Here is a 19756-nt window from a genome sequence, read left to right on the forward strand (position 1 = left end):
CTTAACCTCTCTGAGCCTGAGCTTCTTCATCTGTAAAATGGGGAAAGGAACAGGACGTACCTAACAGAGAAGTTCTGAGGCTTAAGTAGTATAATGTACATAAGACACTTAACACTGTGAGTGTTAATACTTAACACTGGTGAGAAGTAAATGTTCAGGCTGGGCGCCGTGGCTCACTCCTGTAATCCCAGCACTTTGGGAAGTCAAGACAGGCAGATCGCTTGAGCCCAGGAGTTCGTGACCAGCCTGGGAAACATGGCGAAATCCCGTCTGTACAAAAAATATACACACACAAAATTAGCTAGGTGTGGTGGTGTGTGTCTATAATCCCAGCTACTCAGGAGGCTGAGGTGGGAGAATCACTTGAGCGGCCAGGCACAGTGGCTCACGCCTGTACTCCAGTTCTTTGAGAGGCCAAGGCAGGTGGATCGCTTGAGTCCAGGAGATCGAGACCAGCCTGGACAACATGGTGAAAGCCCGTCTCTACTAAAATTACAAAAATTAGCCGGTTGTGGCGGCACTTGCCTGTAGTCCCGGCTACTCGGGAGGCTGAGGCAGGCAGGAGAATCGCTTGAACCCGGGAGGCAGAGGTTGCAGTGGGCTGAGATCGTGCCACTGCACTTCAGCCTGGGCAAGAGTGAGACTCTGTCTAAAAAAAAAAAAAAAAAAAGAGAGAGAGAATTGCTCGGGAGGAGGAGGTTGCAGTGAGCCAAGATTGCGCTACTGCACTCCAGCCTAGACAGACAGAGTGAGACCCTGTCTCGAAAAAAAAAAAAAAAAAGTAAGTGTTCAGTAAATACAAGCCAGTGTTAATACAACTATTGTTATTTAGTAAACATTTGCTGTGCACTGTGCTAGATGCTGGGGATATAGCAAGAGTCACAAGCAGTTTAGTGTAGTTGGAATGCAAAGGGGAGTGGAAGATGGGGTCAGAGAGGCCAGTGGGGGTGGCTTGGCCTTGGAGGCTGGGTTAGTTCAGAGATGTAGCTTTATCCTAAAGCAAATGGGGAGCCGCTGAAGAGTTTTGTATGTGCTCAAATTTGCTTTTTTTTTTTTTTTGGTTTTTTTTTTTTTTTAAATTAAGACAGGATCTCACTCATTTGCCCAGGCTGGAGTGCAGTGGTGCCCTCATGAGTCATTGCAGTCTTGACCTTCCTGGCTCAACTGGTTCTCCCGCCTCAGCCTCTTAAGTAGCTGGGACTACAGGCGCATGCCACCATACCCAGCTAATTTTTGTATTTTTTTGTAGAGATGTTGCCCAGGCTGGTCTCGAACTCCTGAGCTCAAGTGATCCACCCACCTCGGCCTTCTGAAGTGCTGGGATTGCAGGCATGAGCTATTGCACCTGGCCCAAACTTGCAATTTTAAGAAAGATTATGGCTGGGTGTGGTAGCTCACGCCTGTAATCCCAGCTTTGGGAGGCTGAGGCAGGAGGATTGCTTGAGCCCAAGAGTTCAAGGCTGCAGTGAACTATGATCAGACCACTGCACTCCAGCTGGGTGACAGAACGAGACCTTATCTCTAAAATTAAATCAATTTTAAAAATATGGCCTGGCACGGTGGCTCACACCTGTAATCCCAACACTTTGGGAAGCTAAGACGGGTGGATCACGAGGTCAGGAGATCGAGACTATCCTAGCTAGCACAGTGAAATCCCTTCTCTGCTAAAAATACAAAAAATTAGCCAGTGTGGTGGTGGGCACCTGTAGTCCCAGCTACTCGGGAGGCTGAGGCAGGAGAATGGCGTGAACCCGGGAGGCGGAGCTTGCAGTGAGCTGAGAATGTGCCACTGCACTCCAGCCTGGGCGACAGAGCGAGACTCCATCTTAAAAAAAAAAAAAAAATATATATATATATATATATATATATGTATATATATATAAAATCACTCTGCCCTCGTGTGGGGACTAGACTGGCTGTAGGCAAGATGGAGGCAGGGAGAACTGCAGGAGGTGTTGAAATCGGCCAGGAGAGAGAGAAGGGGAGGCCTGAGCAAAGGCAGTGGTAGTTGTGATGGAGAGGAGGGAACAGATTTAGAAGGAAGCATCCACAGGACCTGGTGACTGGGAGTATGCGGCGGGTGGAGGAGGCGGCGGTGGGGAGCAGTGAGAGGTGAGGCTTAGATTTCCTGAGGGAAGAACCCACCTCCTGCCCACCTAGTGGGCCTCCTGATTTCACCTGGGCAATACGGCTGGCAGGCGTCACCCCTTTTCCTGATGGGTACCCACAGTCTTCCACTCTAAGTCAGCCCTGTTCATGGTGGCCCCATCGCCTGGCAGCCATTGAAGCAGCGGGTAAGACAGGGGAGAGGGGAGGGGAGCCAACATTCGAGGCAGGGCTGGAGGGGACTCTGGACTTTGGGGCCTGCTGTGGTGGGGGAGAGGGAGTAGTGGTTGACTGACCACCTTGGAGGCCAGGCCGCACCCTGCTGGGAGCCTGAGTGCCCCAGCTCTGGGCCACAGGCTGCCCATGGGCTCCAGGAATACCCACAATCTTCCCAAATTACAGGGCCAGGCCACCGGCCTCCGGGAAGCTGCCCCCTGCAAAGCGCCCACAGACAAATTGCTTTAAAAATAGACGTGGGAGCCGGGTGTGGTGGCTCACGCCTGTAATCTCAGGAATTTGGGAGGCTGAGGCAGGAGAATCGCTTGAGGCCAGGAGGTTGAGGCTGTGGTGAGCCAAGATCACAACACCGTACTCTAGCCTGGGTGACAGAGTAAGACCCTGTCACCCTGCCCCCTCCCCCCAAAAAAATTAATAATTAAAAAAAAGACTCAGGGTGGCTGAGGAGTTGCTGGGCTGACCTAAGAGGGGTGGATGTCAGTGCCCTCATGGGGTTTGTGGGGAGGTACAAAGGTTTGTCTTTGCCCCTAGGGAATCTTAAAGACTATCGGATGCAGCTCACACTTCTTGCGCTGAGCACAGCTGCAAGCCCTTAACACACATGAGCTTCTATTTTTTTTTTCTTTGAGATGGAGTTTCGCTCTTGTTGCCCAGGCTAGAGTGCAATGGCGCGATCTCAGCTCACCGCAACCTCTGCCTCCCGGGTTCACCGATTCTACTGCTTCAGCCTCCTGAGTAGCTGGGATAACAGGCATGCGCCACCACTCCTGGCTAATTTTGTATTTTTAGTAGAGATGGGGTTTCTCCACGTTGGTTAGGCTGGCCTCGAACTCCTGACCTCGTGATCCACCCTCCTCGGCCTACTAAAGTGCTGGGATTACAGGCGTGAGTCACGCGCCCGGGCACATGAGCTTCTTTACTCATCCCAACAACTCTCTGGGGGCAGGCACCATTGTTCTCCCCATTTAACAGGTGAGAAAATTAAGAAATTCACTCAAGACCAGGTCCTTTAGAGGGAAAGAGGAATAAGATAAAAGAACACTGTTCATTGTTACAAGCACCCATAGTGTTTCTGTTTTATTTTTTTTCTTTTTAAGATAGGGTCTTGCTCTGTCGCCTAGGCTGGAGTGCAGTGGTGCCATCATAGCTCACTGCAGCCTCGACTTCCGGGGCTTAAGATATCCTCCTGCCTCAGGCTCTCAGGTAGCTGAGACTACAGGCATGTGCCACCATGCCTGGCTAATTTTTTAATTTTTAATTTTGTGGAGAAGGTGTTTTGCTATGTTGCCCAGGCTGGTCTCAAACTCCTGAGCTCAAGCAATCCTCCTGCCTCGGCCTCCCAAAGTGCTGGGATTATAGGTGTGACTCAGCATGCCTGGCCCGCCCATAGTATTCATAGGACTTTTACGTGCACAAAGAAAATAATCACTAATTATTATTATTTATATTAATTTTCGAGACAGAGTCTCACTCTGTCATCCAGGCTGGAGTACAGTAGCATGATCTCGGCTCACTGCAACCTCTGCTTCCTGGGTTCAAGCGATTCTCCTGCCTCAGCCTCCTGAGTAACTGGGATTACAGGCACACACCTCCATTCCCAACTAATTTTTGTATTTTTAGTAGAGACAGGATTTCACCTGTTGGCCAGGCTGGTCTTGAACTCCTGGGCTCAAGCAATCCTCCTGCCTCAGCTTCCCAAAGTGCTGGGATTACAGGCGTGAGCCACTGCACTTGGTTGCTGCTAATTATTGATATATGTATTATGTGCTGGACACTTAGCAGGGTATTTTGTGTATATATATTTTTAAGCCTGACCAGAACTCTCAAGGTGTATATTATTTTCATTTTATCATTGAGGAAACAGAGGCCCAGAGAGGTTAAGTAACTTGCCCAAGATCACCCAGCGGCTGGTGGAGACACGGGGATGCACACCAATGCCCTTGTGGGTCCCAACCCAATAGCCCTGGCTGCCCTTCGTGACTGGCAAATGTGGTGGTGGCAAGGTTTGCGGTTGAGAATCAGGGTGTGCTATTATGTCTCTGTTCTGCATTTTACTGTGGGCGTGACCTAGACAACTGAGCTTTTGTGAAGTCTCAGTTTTCTTTTTCTTTTTTTTTTTGAGACGGAATCTCACTCTGTCACCCAGGCTGGAGTGCAATGGCGCAATCTCGGCTCACTGCAACCTCCGCCTCCCGGGTTCAAGTGATTCTCCTGCCTCAGCCTCCCAAGTACCTGGGATTACAGGCAGCATGTAACGGAGGCACCATGTGATGGAGGGCATCATGCTGGGCTAATTTTTGTATTTTTGTAGAGACAGGGTTTTATCACGTTCACCAGGCTGGTCTTCGTCTCCTCACCTCGGGTGATCCACCCACCTCGGCCTCTCAGAGTGCTGGGATTACAGGCATGAGCAACTGCACCCAGCCAGTTATTATTATTATTATTTTTTTTGAGATGGAGTCCCACTGTGTTGCCCAGGTTGGAATGCAGTGGTGTGATCTCAGCTCACTACACCTTCCCCACCCAGGTTCAAGCAGTTCTTGTGCCTCAGTCTCCTAAGTAGCTGGGATTACAGGAGCGCACCACCATGCCTGGCTAATTTTTTTACTTTTTATTTTTTATTTTTTTATTTTATTTTATTTTTTTTTGAGACAGAGTCTCGCTGTCACCCAGGCTGGAGTGCAGTGGCGCGATCTCGGCTCACTGCAGGCTCCACCCCCCGGGGGTTCACGCCATTCTCCTGCCTCAGCCTCCTGAGTAGCTGGGACTACAAGCGCCCGCCACCTCGCCCGGCTAATTTTTTGTATTTTTAGTAGAGACGGGGTTTCACTGTGTTAGCCAGGATGGTCTCGATCTCCTGACCTCGTGATCTGCCCGCCTCGGCCTCCCAAAGTGCTGGGATTACAGGCGTGAGCCACCGCACCCGGCTATTTTTTTTTTTTTTTTTGAGATGGAGTTTCGGTCTCGTTACCCAGACTGGAGTGCAATGGGGTGATCTTGGCTCACGGCAACCTCCACCTCCCGGGTTCAAGTGATTCTCCTGCCTTAGCCTAAGTAGCTAGGATTACACGCACCCACCACTGCTCCCAGCTAGTTTCTGTATTTTTTTTTTTTTTTGAGACGGAGTCTCGCTTTGTTGCCCAGGCTGGAGTTCAGTGGCGCAATCTCGGCTCACTGCAAGCTCTGCCTCCTGGGTTCATGCCATGCTCCTGCCTCAGCCTCCCAAGTAGCTGGGACTACAGGCACCCACCACCACGCCCGGCTAATTTTTTATATTTTTAGTGGAGACGGGGTTTCACTGTGTTAGCCAGGATGGTCTCAATCTCCTGACCTAGTGATCTGCCCACCTCAGCCTCCCAGAGTGCTGGGATTACAAGTGTGAGCCACCGCGCCCAGCCCTGTATTTTTTTTAGTAGAGACGGGGTTTCACCATGTGTTGGCCAGGCTGGTCTCGAATTCCTGACCTCAGGTGATCTACCTGCCTCGGCCTCCCAATGTGCAGGGATTACAAGCGTGAGCCACCATGCCCGGCCCCACAGTTATTACTGAATTACCCCCACTGTCTCCTCTAAGTCAGCGGTTTGCAAACCTGAGTGTGCATCAGAATCACCTGGAAGGCTGGGCCCTACCCACAGGGTTGTGATTCAGCAGGTTTGGGGTGGAACCCGAGAATCTGCATGTCTAACAGATTCCCAGGTGATGCTGCTGGTCTGGGAACCACACTTTGTAAACCAGTGACTTAAGTCAGCAAAAAACCCTTTTGAGAAGTGCTCCTCTGGCTTTGAACTGAGGGAGAACAGAAAGGCAGGGAGCAGCACCTCCTAAGCGGTTTGTGGTGGCTCCTCTTGGAGCCTCTGGGAGTCTCAGGCTGCAGGCCTGTTGTCACCCCAGAGCTTCCTCCCTCCTGGGCCTCCTGGGCCTGTGCTGTCCCCAGGTTCTTCCACCTCTTACCTTGGGTGGTGTCCTCCATCTTGATGGGCACAAGGGGGCTCTGGGGCGCTGAGTCGCCGCTCAGGGAGTAGCTGTGCTCCGCCTGGATGCCTGGCGTAGGGGAGCCCAGTTCCATGTCCAATAGAGGGCTCTTCTCATCCAGCACAGGGTCATCAAAGAAACTGCTGAACAGGTCATTGGAGAAGTCCTCCATGTTCTCCGAGAAGTGGTCCAGGTGCTCAGGAAAGTGCTAGGGAAGGAGGAGGCGAGGGGAAGAGGGAATTCAGCTTTGCTTGGGAAGGGGGTGCAGGTGCTACTGTGGTGGTGCAGCACCCCACCACGGCCACCACTGTCCCTGCAACCTCCCATTACTGTGCCCATTCCCATTAATATCAACAACATTACCAATCTCCCCACTACCAACATCGCAACACCAACTCTCATCATTTCCATCATGACCGTTACCACTGTCATCCCATTCTCTCTACCACCAGCTCCACCCTCACCATTGTTATCTGCAAGGGTGAGCTGAGGATGGGATCAACAACTCCCTGGACCAGGCAACAGGACACTGGACTCTGTGACCTTTGTCAAATCACTTAAACTGCGTGAGTCAGTTTCTCAGTCCTTCTTACTTCCTTCATAGGCTGATGTGAAGACAAAGTAAAAGAACAACTGTGTGTCTACGCCAAGAAGTTTGTTTTCCAAAGGCAATATTAGTGAATTTTGTATGATCTTTTGCTGGAATGTGGGAAGAGAGTGATGCAGCGCGGTGGGATTCTTGAGGTCTCCAGTCCCCTAGCAGCACAGTCCCCATCTGTCCTCCAGACTTCGGGGTCTTTCTCCTTTCCCAAGCCATCCTTTATACGGAGAGGTTAGGCTCCGGAGCCCTACTATTTAGGTTCGAATGGTGGCCTCCATCCTTCTAGCTATGACTCAGTGCTGTTTAAACTGTGGGTGGTGACTCATTAATGGGTTGTGAAATCAATTTAGTGGGTCACGACCAGAATTTTAAATAAAAATAAAACAGGAAAAAAAAAAAGAATAGAAAATATCAGAGTGCACAGCACACAGTGAAGTTAAATACCTGGCAATTAAAAAAAATCACAGTTGTGTGTGTGTGTGTGTGTGCCCACATGCGTGTACTTGGTAATGATGTAACATATATTTCTTAGAAACAAAAAAGTCTGAAAAATCTTGGTCTCCATGATCTTGGGAAGATCAATTAACCTCTCTGTTTTGTCCTCTGTACAGCTGGTAATATTAATAGTTCCTATCTGCCGAGATTGTCATGAGGATTAAACAAGTTAATCCACGTACAGGCCTTAGAACAGTCCCTGGCACATAGTAATTACTCAATAAACATTGACTCGTATTGTTAGTAAAGCACCCCAGTGGCTGACATATAGTAGGTTCTTGTACGTTATTTTTCTCTCTCTAAAGAATTATAAATGTGTAAGGAAATGTTTCTTTCTCTCTCTTTCTGTCTTGCTTGTGAGAGTCTCACTCTGTCACCCAGGCTGGAGTGCAGTGGCATGATTTTGGCTCACTGCAACCTCCATCTCCCAGGTTCAAGTGATTTGCATGCCTCAGCCTCCCAAGCAGCTGGGACTACAGGCGCGCACCACCACGCCCAGCTAATTTTTTTGCATTTTCAGTAAAGATGGGGTTTCACCACGTTGGCTAGGCTGGTCTCAAACTCCTGGCCTCAAGTGATCTGTCCGCCTTGGCCTTCCGAAGTGCTGGGATTACAGGCATAAGCCACTGTGCCTGTCCAATAAATGTTTCTATTGTTTATTCCTTATTTATTGAAAGAATGAATTTGCTGGTAGGTCAGAAGAGATGGGGGATAGGGGGCTGCCTTAGGTCCTGGAGCCCCACCTGCTGAGTGGTTAAAGGCCTGTGCCAGGGGATTCCTTCAAGGTCTGGAGTTGTTGGCACTTTCTGGCCTGGAATATTGGGAGCCTGTCCCAATCTGGAAGGTAATGAGCAGAGAAGCCTTCTGCATGAGCATAAGGTTCAGGGCCACATGAGTCTGTCTGCATGGAGTAGGAGATGAACACGAGCTCTGGAATCACATAGACATGCTTTTGACTCCTAGCTCCACCACTTGCTAAGTTGCTTAACTTCCCGTGCCTCAGTTTCCTTATCCGTGAGGGGAAAATAATAGTTCCAACCTCATAGTGTTGCCATGAGGATCTAAAATTTTGTTAGATTAGTACTCACCTCATAGGAGTATGTGGGTAAAATGAGTAAATACTGTACATATAAAACACAGAACAGTGCCTGCTACAGAGTGAGTGCTCGATCATCGTTAGTTATCGTCATCATGAAAACTGCAGCCCCTAAACTCTGTCCCTGAGCTGAGCTTGGAACCAATGGTGGGAGTTGTCGGGGGAATGTTTGGCCTTTCCCTCCAAACAAAGCCTGATGAGATAATCCAGGACAAAATGAGCTCAGAAGCCCCATTGGCAGGGGTGCTCTCCCACTTCCCAGTTTGCCAGCAATCAATCATCTTCCTATATTTCTGTTGTGCTTTTAACCCAAAGTGCTCTCCTATGCATCATTTCATTTAATCTTCAGAATTATCCAATGAGACAAGACAAATGCATATTGGCATTTGACAGAGAGAGAGAAACTGAGGCCCAGGGAGCTAATAACAGCAGGGAGGTGCCCAGCATCCCTCGCTGTCCAGTCCTTCTGCAACTGCAGCAGGTCCTCCCGGGTCCGGTAATTGCCCTGAGGCAGGGTTTGCACGCTGTTCACCCGCTGGCTTCCAGCACCTGGCTCATGATACTGGTGGAGGGACAGGGCCTTATAACCCAGATGACAATGCCATCAGCATACCAATTGTCCATCAATACCTGGAGTGAGACCAATTGTCCATCAATACCTGGAGTGAGGCAGTACCAGGAGGTCAGAGCTGAATGAGTTTCTAAGAATCACTGTGATCCCAGACAGAGGCCATTTACAGGGTATAACCACCCCCCAACCACCCAGCCAGCCACAGCCAGGGCTGCACTAGCTACACCCTCCGCAGAGCCCGGGCCGGCCGGCTGGGGGCGCTTCCGCCAGTTCTCTCCCTTAGGGTCTCTCAAAGGCCTGGTGTTGGGCCCAGTGGGAGGGGGCTGTGAGCAGAGGGAGCCGGTGAGTCAGCCGCTAAGGTATTTCTCCAGCAGCTGCTTCTCAGGCGATAAGGGTTTGCCAAGCCCCTTCCTGGGGCCTGGGAGAGGAGAGATGCTTCCTCGGATCTGGGCTGGATTCCCTGAAGGCCTTGGCTCAGGCAGATGACCCAGCTTCTTCCCAGAGACCCTTTTAGGGTGCCCACAGGAAACTGCTTAGAGAGCTCAGCTGGCCCCATTGTGTGAGCAGCCCCCACCCCACCTGCTAGAAACAGCAGCCAAAACCCAGCAGGATGGAGCTTCCAGAGCAGTGGGAGCCAAGTGAAAGGGGAGGGCGGCCAAGGGGCAGGCGGGGTGGGGGCGGAGGACACTCCGACGCCCAGGTCCTCTTTGCGCCGGGCTTCTTCAGGTGCTGGGTGGACGGTGGGCGCGTCCCATCATCCCTAGGCCCACCTCGCCCTCCTGGGAGCACTGCCATCAGGGACTCCCCTAGAGAGCTCTGCGGCCCTAGCTCCGTCTGATGCCTGGCCTCTCATGGCGGCTAAGGTAGGGTTGGTTTCTATCACCAAGTTAGAGGCAGAAGGGACGGGAGAAAGCTCCCCCTCGGTCCCCTGCCCCCCGCTCCCCCCCTCCTATTTCTTACTAGAGAAAACTCCAGTCCGGAGAGGGAAACGCAGCTACCCAGGACGCACAGTGAGCAAGCTGGTGATGTCCGGGGCTGCAAAGTGAGCTGGTGAAGTCCAGGGCTGCCCTGGCGTGGGCGGGACCTTCTGGTCCTCACACTCCTTGCACCGCATCCACTTGGCCCCATCCCTGGAAAGCCCATTCTGGAGACCTCAGACCTCCTCCGCTCCAGCACGCCCCCTTGTCCCCTCTACCCCCAACCACACCCAGCCCTCCCTCCACTTCACACACGAAAGTTCAGGTTTAGATTGTCCGATGGAAATTGGGGAGCAAGAGGAAGGGGTCGGTGGCCAGGAGTCCACGAACGTCAGGAGAGCCATGTGTCAACGCTCTGAGGGCGACAGGGTTCTGCAGGGGGTGAGAGTCCTACAGGGGTGCCTTTCCAGGCAACGGGGGTGGGAAGCCGGAGAAGGAAATATTATGATTTGTTTCCCTCCTCGTTAAAGACTTTTTCCTATAGTCGTGCCAATATAAGCTCCTTCTCGGCTGTCACGCGCAGCCGGCGCCGGCTTCCCTCCCTTGGAGGAGAGGTTCCCGAGCTCTCCGGCTCGCAGACCTGCGTACCCCTCCTCTCGGCTGCACCCGCTCTGGGAGCCCGGCCTCAGCCGCCCGCCCTTTAAATTTTAGAGAAGGATCCGGGTGCCGCCGTCCTGGAGCGGCCCACAAAGGGTTAACCCGGGAACACCCGGGGCCGCCCCTCGCCGGAATCCGGCCTGCTCATTGGTGGGAGCCGCAGAGCTCCTGGCCAATGGCGGGAGGCTGCGAGCAGCAGCCCGTGGCGGCGTGGAGGGCACCGGAGGAGTGCAGGGCTCGCGCGGAGGAGGGTCCCGGCCTGCGCCGACGGCCCGCGGCTGTGGGAGCGCAGCGTGTACTGGCTCGGGCCTGCATAGTACCCCTTCTGCGTCTGGGGCCGAGGCAGAAATGGCCTGGCCGTCTCACGGTGTCCTAAACCCCTCATCAGTAGCGTGGCCCCGCCCCCACCCCCGCAGGGAGAAGTGGAGACCGAGGGTGTCCCCGACGTCCCCGACTCAAAGGGCGAGACGGACCTTAAATCCCCTTGCAGCTCCATCTCGAATCGTCCTACCGTGGGGCGCTTTGGTAGCTGTCTCTGGTGGCGGCAGAGGGGACTCTCCCGGGGCAGTAATGGTACCGGCTCTAGCCTTGTTTTCCCCACCTCCCTAAATTCCTTCCTCAAGGTCAGTGCAGAGACAGGGTAAAGCTCTGGGGGCGCAGCTGCCTGCTGGGGTCGGTGTAGAAGAATGGTTTCCCTGACCAGAAGCAGCCTCAGCGCGCCCCCTTCCCTCAGGCCCCTGGCTCCTTGGCGCCTGCACCCCCATTCCTAACTTCTGCGCCTCCCCCCGCCCAGGCTGGTTCAGTCTGTGCTTGGGGAAAGGAGGGAGGACACCGGAGCGGGTCCAGGCTGAGCTGTGGGATAAGGGGTGGGGGGGAATCCTAAGCCCGGACATTCCTTCCGAGCGAGTGAGAGCTAGGGAGAGATGGGAGGAGAGGCCTCTCACATTTCCCCCTTTCTTTCCCCCCGCAGGCTGGGGCCCACAGACCCCCCCACACCCCAACACACACTGACCCATACATTCCCGGACGGTTACTTGCCTCGTGGCCACTAGAAAATTGTCCCCATTTCAAGCTGAAGGGCCTTCGGTCTGAGTCACTGCTGTGCCTGGGGGGCGGGGGGTGGTGAGAGCAGGGAGAGGAGGTGGGCCCCTTGGGTCCCCAGTTGTCAGCAGACCCACCCTGTCCTTAAGCATTGCCATCCAGTATTTGGGGGTCCTAAGAGACCCAGGCCTTGCCTTCCCAGAGCTAAAGCCACCCTGTGAAGGAGAAAACACACTGAACTGAAACTCAGGAGGCCCTCATTCAAGACTCAGGTCTGCTCTGAGACGTGGGCAGTGGCAGGTGTCTCCTCTCCTGGCCTCGGTTTCCTAGTCCGTTACAGTCTGTGTCTCTATGGAAGCGCGGTTGACCGGGGCCTAGAAAAGTGAATGAGTCTTCAGAACGTGGGCCTTTTTTCCTCTGCCCTGGCCTTTTGGGGGCTGGTGTGAAACCAGTTCTCCTGGTCCCTGGAGCCAGTCCCTCCCGGAGTCTTCCTGGCAGAGTACGGGGGTTAAGGGAGCACGTTGTTCCAACCTCCAACCTCACTCTCAGCCCCCAGTCCCCAAAGGTCTAGGGAAGGCGGCTGCTGAAGTTTCATATTTTCCCCTACCGAACTGGTCACCACACAGCCCAAGTCCAAATAAGCAGAAATACTTCTGTGTGTGTGTGCACGCACGCATGTGCACATGCTACACAGATGTGGGCTGAGGGGTTCCTTCGTACACAGGGAAAGCCACCTCTCTGACACCACATAGTGAAAAGTACAACCATTGACACATTCAGACAGTTCCATGTGCAGCCTTGTACAGGAGCTATCACCCATACAGATACCATCAGAGAGTCACATAGGCTGACGCTGTCAGGTATGAACGCAAACTCAACAAGACACACTCATCAGATGTGATCAGACAAACAGTGATTCACACCCCTATGCTCACACACATGCGAAGTCATCCCAGACACAGGATCACACAGACGTGGTCACGCATACTCGCTCTCACACACACATCATCTCACATGACCACAGAACTAAATGTTGGCGTCGCCAAGCCAGCATCTCAGTGCCCGAGATGACTGAGTCATGTGAACACCAGTGAGGGAGATTTGGGAGCCCCGGGCTTGCATGGGGCTGGGACAGTGAGGGCTGGGACTGAAGAAAGCGCCAACATGGGGACTGAGCTTTTCTTTGCCAGTGTGTGCTGGAGAAAGGAAGGAGAGAGGAATCAGCAGGCTGGCGCCAGCTGCAGGCTATTTCAAGGCAGAGCAGAGTCCTGGGGAGGGTGTGTATTCTCTGCAGCCCCCTAGGCCTGTTAGTCTGGCCCTTCCATTGCCCCTCCTGACACTGGTAACCTTGTCCTGGTCAGGCCATAGCTCCCTCAGTTTCCCAGCCAGCCCCTGGCATCTTCTCGCCACGGCCCATGCGCTGTGGACCAACCCTGGGGTGGGCACCAGGCACTGTCTGGGCAGGAGGAAGCGATGGCAGCGAGTGCCGCCGCCCAGGGCTGGGATTAGCTGTGTCTGGCACCTCCGAGGGCACAGCAGCCCACGGTCTGGCTGCTGGAGACGCTGGTCTATAGGCAGCGGCCAGGGGATCCCTGCAGGACAGCTTAGGATACCAGAAACTGAGTGCTGGGGTTGGCGCCAGGGGCCTCTGGAGAATAAGGGCATCTAGTCACATTCATTTATTCATCATTCATGCATTTGTTCAGTATTTACTCAGCAGCTACTGGGTGCCCAGCTTTGTGGATACAGAGGTGAACAAGATCCAATTCCTGCTCTCAAAAGGCTTTCTCACCAATGGTGTGACAATGAAGGGTAAGTCCAAGTCTCAACTCTGATCCCTCTCCAGAGCATCCTCCACCTTACATCAAGAGAGATCTTCTAGGCCAGTCAAGGGGGCTCACACTTGTAATCCTAGCACTTTGGAAGGCCAAGGTGGGAACATTGCTTGAGGCCAGGAGTTTGAGACCAGCCTGGGCAACATAGTGAGATCCCATCTCTAAAAACAAAAAAAAAAATTTAAAAATATTAGCCAGGTGTGGTGGGTAATCCCAGTCACTCATGAGGCTGAGGTAGGAGGATTACTTGAGCCCAGGAGTTTGAGGCTGCAGTGAGCTATGATTACACCACTACACTCCAGCCAGGGCAACAGAGCAAGACCCTGTCTCTAAAAAATGGGATATTCTAAAACTTAGAAGTCACTATGTCATTTCTCTGCTCCATCGATGAGGAATTTGTACTCATCATCAGTGAATCATTGCTCCCTACCACCCTCAGGATAGAGTACAGGTTCCTTGGTGTAGCTTCAAATGATCCAGCCGTATTGCCTGTATGTCTTGCTGTGTTCAATTCTTGTCTGAATCTGCAAAGCCTAGCATTGGTCCCGGCACACAGTGGATGCTCAGGCGTTCGCTGAGTGACTGACTGACTGGATGAGTGTGTGAATGAAGGAGTGTGTCAGACAGCTTATGGACTCAGGCCCTTTTTTCTGCAGCAGAGAGCCTCCAGGAATGACCGTCCTGAATCCTGCTCTGATGCCAGCTTGCTTCTGCTCCAGGCAGAGTTTCCATGTGTTTGGACTCCTTCCCTCGGCTCCTCCCTAGTGGGGCTGCTGTACCCATTCTCCAGGTTGTTCTTCCTTCCCCAAGCCTTTCTGTTCTTAAGCCCCAGCCAGATCAGGTACCTGGGAAGCACAGACTCCACTCAGTGCTGGAATTGCTGTCCCCCCAGACCCAGTCAGGCCTCAGGGTATAAACAGAACACAGTGGCCAACCCGCCAGGGCTGCTCTCCCGGCCCCTGGCCAGCTGGAAGGCCCTCCTCGCCTGGAGCCTACCGCCTCGCTCTGGCTGGAATTCCCTTGGCCTCTCCCCTCTCCTCAGTGTACTCAGCATTCGGCCTCTGACCTCCTCAGCGCTCCTGGCCTGTCTGAGTTGTCCTCAGGTTTTATTTTTGGAAGGAGTGGTATGCTCTCTCCTTATTTACTCCCTTCTTTCAGGGAAGGAGTGGGACCCCTGGGCTCAGCTGGGGATTAGGCTATTGACTCCAATCCCTGGGGTCTGAAGCTCTCTGGGCCTCCAGGGGAGGGGACCTCCAAAGACTCTTGACCCACCCGATGCTTCAAAGCCAGCTGTCTCTGCCTTCCTTCCCCCACCCAGTAGGTGACTAATGCCTGCCCTTGCCCTTCTTGAAGAGCCCTGCAACGGCCAAAAGAAATCATTACAATTTTCGAATTGAAAGGAATTTTGGCATCATTAGGTCCACCCCTTCTTATGTGAAGAGGCAAAGCAGTTCAATGCTTATGAGCAAGGGAGTCAGACGGACCTGGTTCTAATCCTGGTTCGGCTACACACTGCAGGCTTTGGACAAGTTACTTAACCTCTCTAAGCCTCAGTCCTGAGTATAAAATGGGAACATTCATATCCACCCCACCAGGTTGCTGTGAGGATTAAATGAGATAACAATTGTAAAGTGCTTTATATAATGCAGGACATATAGGAGGAAGGCTCTCATTAAATGTAGCTGTTATTATTACACATGAAGAAAACCGAGAGCTGGGGATGGGAGTGCACTTGCCCAGGGTCACACGGCCCAAGGTAAGCAGCCGTTTCCAGAGTCATTCATTTGTCTCTATCTCCCTTCCACGGAGAAGAGAAGGACTGGCACCAGCCCAAAGGCACATTTTCCTTGAGTCAGTCGGATGCGCAAACCACTGGGTCTTCAGTGCCTCCCTCCTGCCACCATGCCCTGGCCCACCTCTGTGGCAGGCATCTCCTCCATTGCCCCAGGGGCCTCTTTCTTGCTCACTGAGGGTCAGGGGTCTGGGGAAGAGACCCCAGTACTCAGCCCCAAGTGGTCCCCAGGCCAGTGGGACTCTGAGGGGAGCGGGGAGTGCTGGGTCCTGACATCACAGAGCAGAGAAGCTAGAGCCACAGTCATGCAGGCCAGCTGGGGCCCTTCCAGTGCATCCAGATGTCTCAGGAATGTGCTGAGCTGGGAACTACCACCTTCCTTCCCTCCCCACCCCCAACCCCTCATCCCCTTGCTTGCTCAAGCTCTGCCTCCGCCCACCCCCTTCGGCTCCTCCTCTTTCATCTCTCCCTGGGAGGCCTCCTGTCCACTGTCCCTCTGGCACCGTGCCACAGTCAGGCTCCCTCTCAGTCCTCTGAAGGGATTGTCAGAGGCAGGAGCCCTATCCCTCCTGCAGACCCCAGGGGCTGAACTTGTGGGGTGGAAGGAGATGGGAGCTAACTGGGAGGAGAGAGTTCCAAGCAGATAGTGCATGCCAGATCCCAAATGTGGAACTGATTTGCAGCCCTGGAGAGAAAGGGGTGAAGGCCTTGGGGCGGCAGAGGGCAGGGCTGGAAGGATGGTAAGTGGGGCTCTGGGCATCTTGTCCCAGCCAATGGGTAGGAGGGTCAAGGAGCTGGTGTGCCAGGCTGGGCTGGGCTCAGGAGGAGGGTTCAGGCCCTTCTAGGCCCCTGGGGTTCATAGGGATGTGCTTTGTCTGACAGTGGAGGGTCCTGAAATAATGGAGGAGATGGGGGAACCTTGTTAGGGTCCTGGTGTTGGGACAGGAGCCAGGACATGGTTCAGGCTGGAGCTCCCAGCCCCAAAGAGGAACAGCCTGTCCCTTTGCAAGGGCGGAGTTGCCTTGGGCCTCCCCGGGCCAGCCTGGCTGTCAGTGCGGGGGGTGAAGGAGCCAGAAGGGAACTGGTACTCCTGGCCCAGTGTGAGAGTCACATCAGGGCACGGAGTAGAAATCAGAGGAGAGAAGGGACCTGGAGTCAGCTGCTGCCCTGGGCTCAGGGACGTCCCACAACTCTGTTCCCCCGGGGGGAGAGTCCCTGATCACCCAGACAGGCTGACAGCTGAGATCCGCCTGATAGACTGCAGGCCTCCTAGCACTGAGACCCTTCAGAGGAGCTGGTGACCATCACCTGGTGCAACCCAGACCTATCATTGGCTCCCTCCTGCCTGCTGAAAAACTCCCAGCTCCTCAGCATGATACTCAAGGACTGTCAGAAACTGATCCCAACTTACCACTAGGGCTGGAGCCCCCTCATTTTCTCTTCTCTCCAGGCTAGTTGGATGGACCATTCCCAGCTCCTTAAACCTGCTGTGGTCCCCATGGCTGTAGGACCTTTGCTTATACCTCTCCTGGTGCCTGCAGTGTTTTGTCCTTTATCTCCTCATTCTAACTCTTCCTATCCTTTAAGGGGCCAACTCAAATGCTGCTTCCTCCAAGAAGCCTTCCCTGATCACCAAGCTTGAAGAGTCATCTGCCTCTCTATTCTACCATAGCACTTACAGACTGTTAGGTCATTGGTTAATATCATGCCCTGAACTCTAATTACACACAATGGGATCCAGCAGTCCTTCTAAACGTTACCCTTCTTTAGGGTAGATCAAGGACAGGTTTCATCTTTTTTGTTTTGGAGACGGGGTCTCACTCTGTTGCCCAGGCTGGAGTGCAGTGGTACCATCTTGGCTCACTGCAACCTCTGCCTCCTGGGTTCAGGTGATTCTCCTGCCTCAGCCTCTCAAGTAGCTGGGACTACAGGAATGGACCATCATGTCCGGCTAATTTTTGTATTTTTTGGTAGAGATGGGGTTTCACTGTGTTGTCCAGGTTGGTCTTGAATTCCTGACCTCAAGTGATCCACCTGCCTCAGCCTCCCAAAGTGCTGGGATTATAGGTGTGAGCCACCGCGCCCGGCCAGATTTCATCCTTGAACCCTCTGCAGAGCCTCAAACAGGGCCCAGCATATACTCTGCCTAATGGTAATGATCATAATATAATAACAGTGAATATTTACGTACCAGGCACTGCTCTAACTCCCTGCATGTAGTATCTCATTTAAGCTTCAAAGGATAAAGTGGGTCCTCTTAGTACCCTCACTTTATGGATGAGACGCTGAGGCCAGAGTAGTTAAGCAGCTTGCCCAGGTTCATTCAGTTAGCAAGTGGTCAATCGGGGGTTTGAACCCAAGCTCTGATCGCAGAACCCGTGCTCTTAAGCACCCACAACAACACTGGTTGCTGAAGGAATGATCCTGCTGCCCCATTGCAGCACCTAGTCCAGGGCCAGATACAAAATATGGGCCCCCACTCCACACACTGGGTTCATCCTGGGGATCCGGTTTTGCTCCTTTCCTGGCCATCCCTCTCCTGCTGCCCAGAAACAGCCCTGAGAAGGGGCCTGGGGCTTTTTGGCTTTACCCAAAGGAAAGAGCCTTCCATCTCCAGAGAGTTGAGACAGAAAAATAAAATCCCTGTGATCAGGGCTCTGCAGGGCTGGACGAGGTGGGATATTCCTGCAAGGGCTGTCAAATGCCATGGGCCTTCCTTTTAGGCAATGACAGCAACAATCAAAATAAAAACAGCAAGGGGAACCATAGCCAATCATAATTTAATTTTAAAATAACTAAGAGGGCCGTGTGCGGTGGCTCATGCCTATAATCCCAGCACTTTGGGAGACTGAGGCGGGCGGATCACTTGAGGCCAGGAGTTTGAGACCAGCCTGGCCAACATAACAAAACCCCGTCTCTGCTAAAAATACAAAAATTAGCCGGGTGTTGTGGCACATGCCTGTAATCCCAGCTACTCGGGAGACTGAGGCAGAGAACCGCTTGAACCTGGGAGGTGAAGGCTGCAGTGAGCGGAGGTTGCACTATTGCATTCCAGCCTGGGCAACAGAGCGAGACTCTATCTCAAAAATAAATGAATAAATAAATAAATAAAATAAAAAAACAAAGAGTATAATTGGATTGTTTGTAACAAAGGATAAATGCCCGAGGGGATGGATACCCCATTCTCCATGATGTGATTTTTTTTTTTTTTTTTTTTTGAGACAGAGTCTCAGTCTGTTGCCTAGGCTGGAGTTCAGTGGCGTGATTTCGGCTTACTGCAACCTCCGCCTCCTGGGTTCAAGAAATTCTCCTGTCTCAGCCTCCTGAGTAGCTGGGATTACAGGTGCACACCAACACGCCCGGCTACTTTTTGTGTTTTTAGTAGAGATGTGGTTTCACCATGTTGGTCAGGCTGTTCTCAAATTCCTGACCTTGTGATCTGCCCGCCTCGGCCTCCCAAAGTGCTGGGATTACAGGCGTGAGCCACCGCACCTGTCCCATGATGTGATTATTACGTATTACATGCCTGTACCAAAATATCTCATGTACCCCATAAATATCTAACCTACTATGTACCCACAAAAATTAAAAATTGTCCAGGTGTGGTGACTCATGCCTGTAATCTTAGCACTTTGGGAGCCAAGGAGGGAGGATCGCTTGAGCTCAGGAGTTCAAGACCAGCCTGGGCAACATGGCAAAAAAAACATCTTTACAAAAAATACAAAAAATTAGCCAGACATGGTGGTATGTGCCTGTAGTCCTAGCTACTTGGGGGGTTGAGGTGAGAGGATCGCTTGAGTCCGGGAGGTTGAGGCTGCAGTGAGCTGTGTTTGTGCCACTACACTCCAGCCTGGGCAACAGAGTGAGACCCTGTCTCAAAAAAAAATTTAAAAACCAAAACAATAAAATATAGCAGTGGCAACTATTGTTTATAGAGGGTTTATGGTGTACCAGGCCCTCTACAAGAATTTCTAATGGAATTCTCTTAAGAACCTTATGTTTTACCATGAACGCTACTTTTGGACGAGGAAGATAAGCTTGGAGAGGTTAAAGCACCTGCCCAAGCTCACACAGGTGACAAGTGGGAGCCCCCAGGTCTAAGCAGCGCTGAAGACGTCCCACCTCAAGCAAGGATCACCTCCCCAGCACTTGCCCCATCATCTGCCATCTGACCTGCGGACCCGCTGTCTGCACACGTTGAGCCTGGGAGTACGCACCTGGTCTTGGGACTTTCCTGTTTAAAATCTCCCCAGAGTGGGGTGGATTCAGGGTCTACAGCTCACCTCTGTCCCAAACTCATGCAGCTTTGAGAGACCAAGATATTCAGAACTGAGTCTGTTTCCTTTTCTCTCTTTCTTTCTTTTCTTTCTTTTTCTTTCTTTCTTTCTTTCTTTCTTTCTTTCTTTCTTTCTTTCTTTCTTTCTTTCTTTCTTTCT

The 19756-nt window shown here is 52.4% G+C and overlaps 1 protein-coding gene across 1 annotated transcript in view; it reads right to left on the bottom strand.

Moving 5' to 3' along the window:
- Nucleotides 1-19756, bottom strand: part of CREB3L1 (cAMP responsive element binding protein 3 like 1) — a 42918-nt gene that overhangs the window by 13850 nt on the left and 9312 nt on the right. The window contains exon 2 of the mRNA XM_032166147.2: nucleotides 6295-6523. Coding sequence (XP_032022038.1) covers nucleotides 6295-6523 — 229 coding nt within the window. The remainder of the gene's footprint in view (nucleotides 1-6294; nucleotides 6524-19756) is intronic.

Source organism: Hylobates moloch, unplaced genomic scaffold (assembly GCF_009828535.3).
Source record: "Hylobates moloch isolate HMO894 unplaced genomic scaffold, HMol_V3 SCAFFOLD_11, whole genome shotgun sequence".
In the NCBI taxonomy this organism is placed as follows: domain Eukaryota; kingdom Metazoa; phylum Chordata; class Mammalia; order Primates; family Hylobatidae; genus Hylobates; species Hylobates moloch.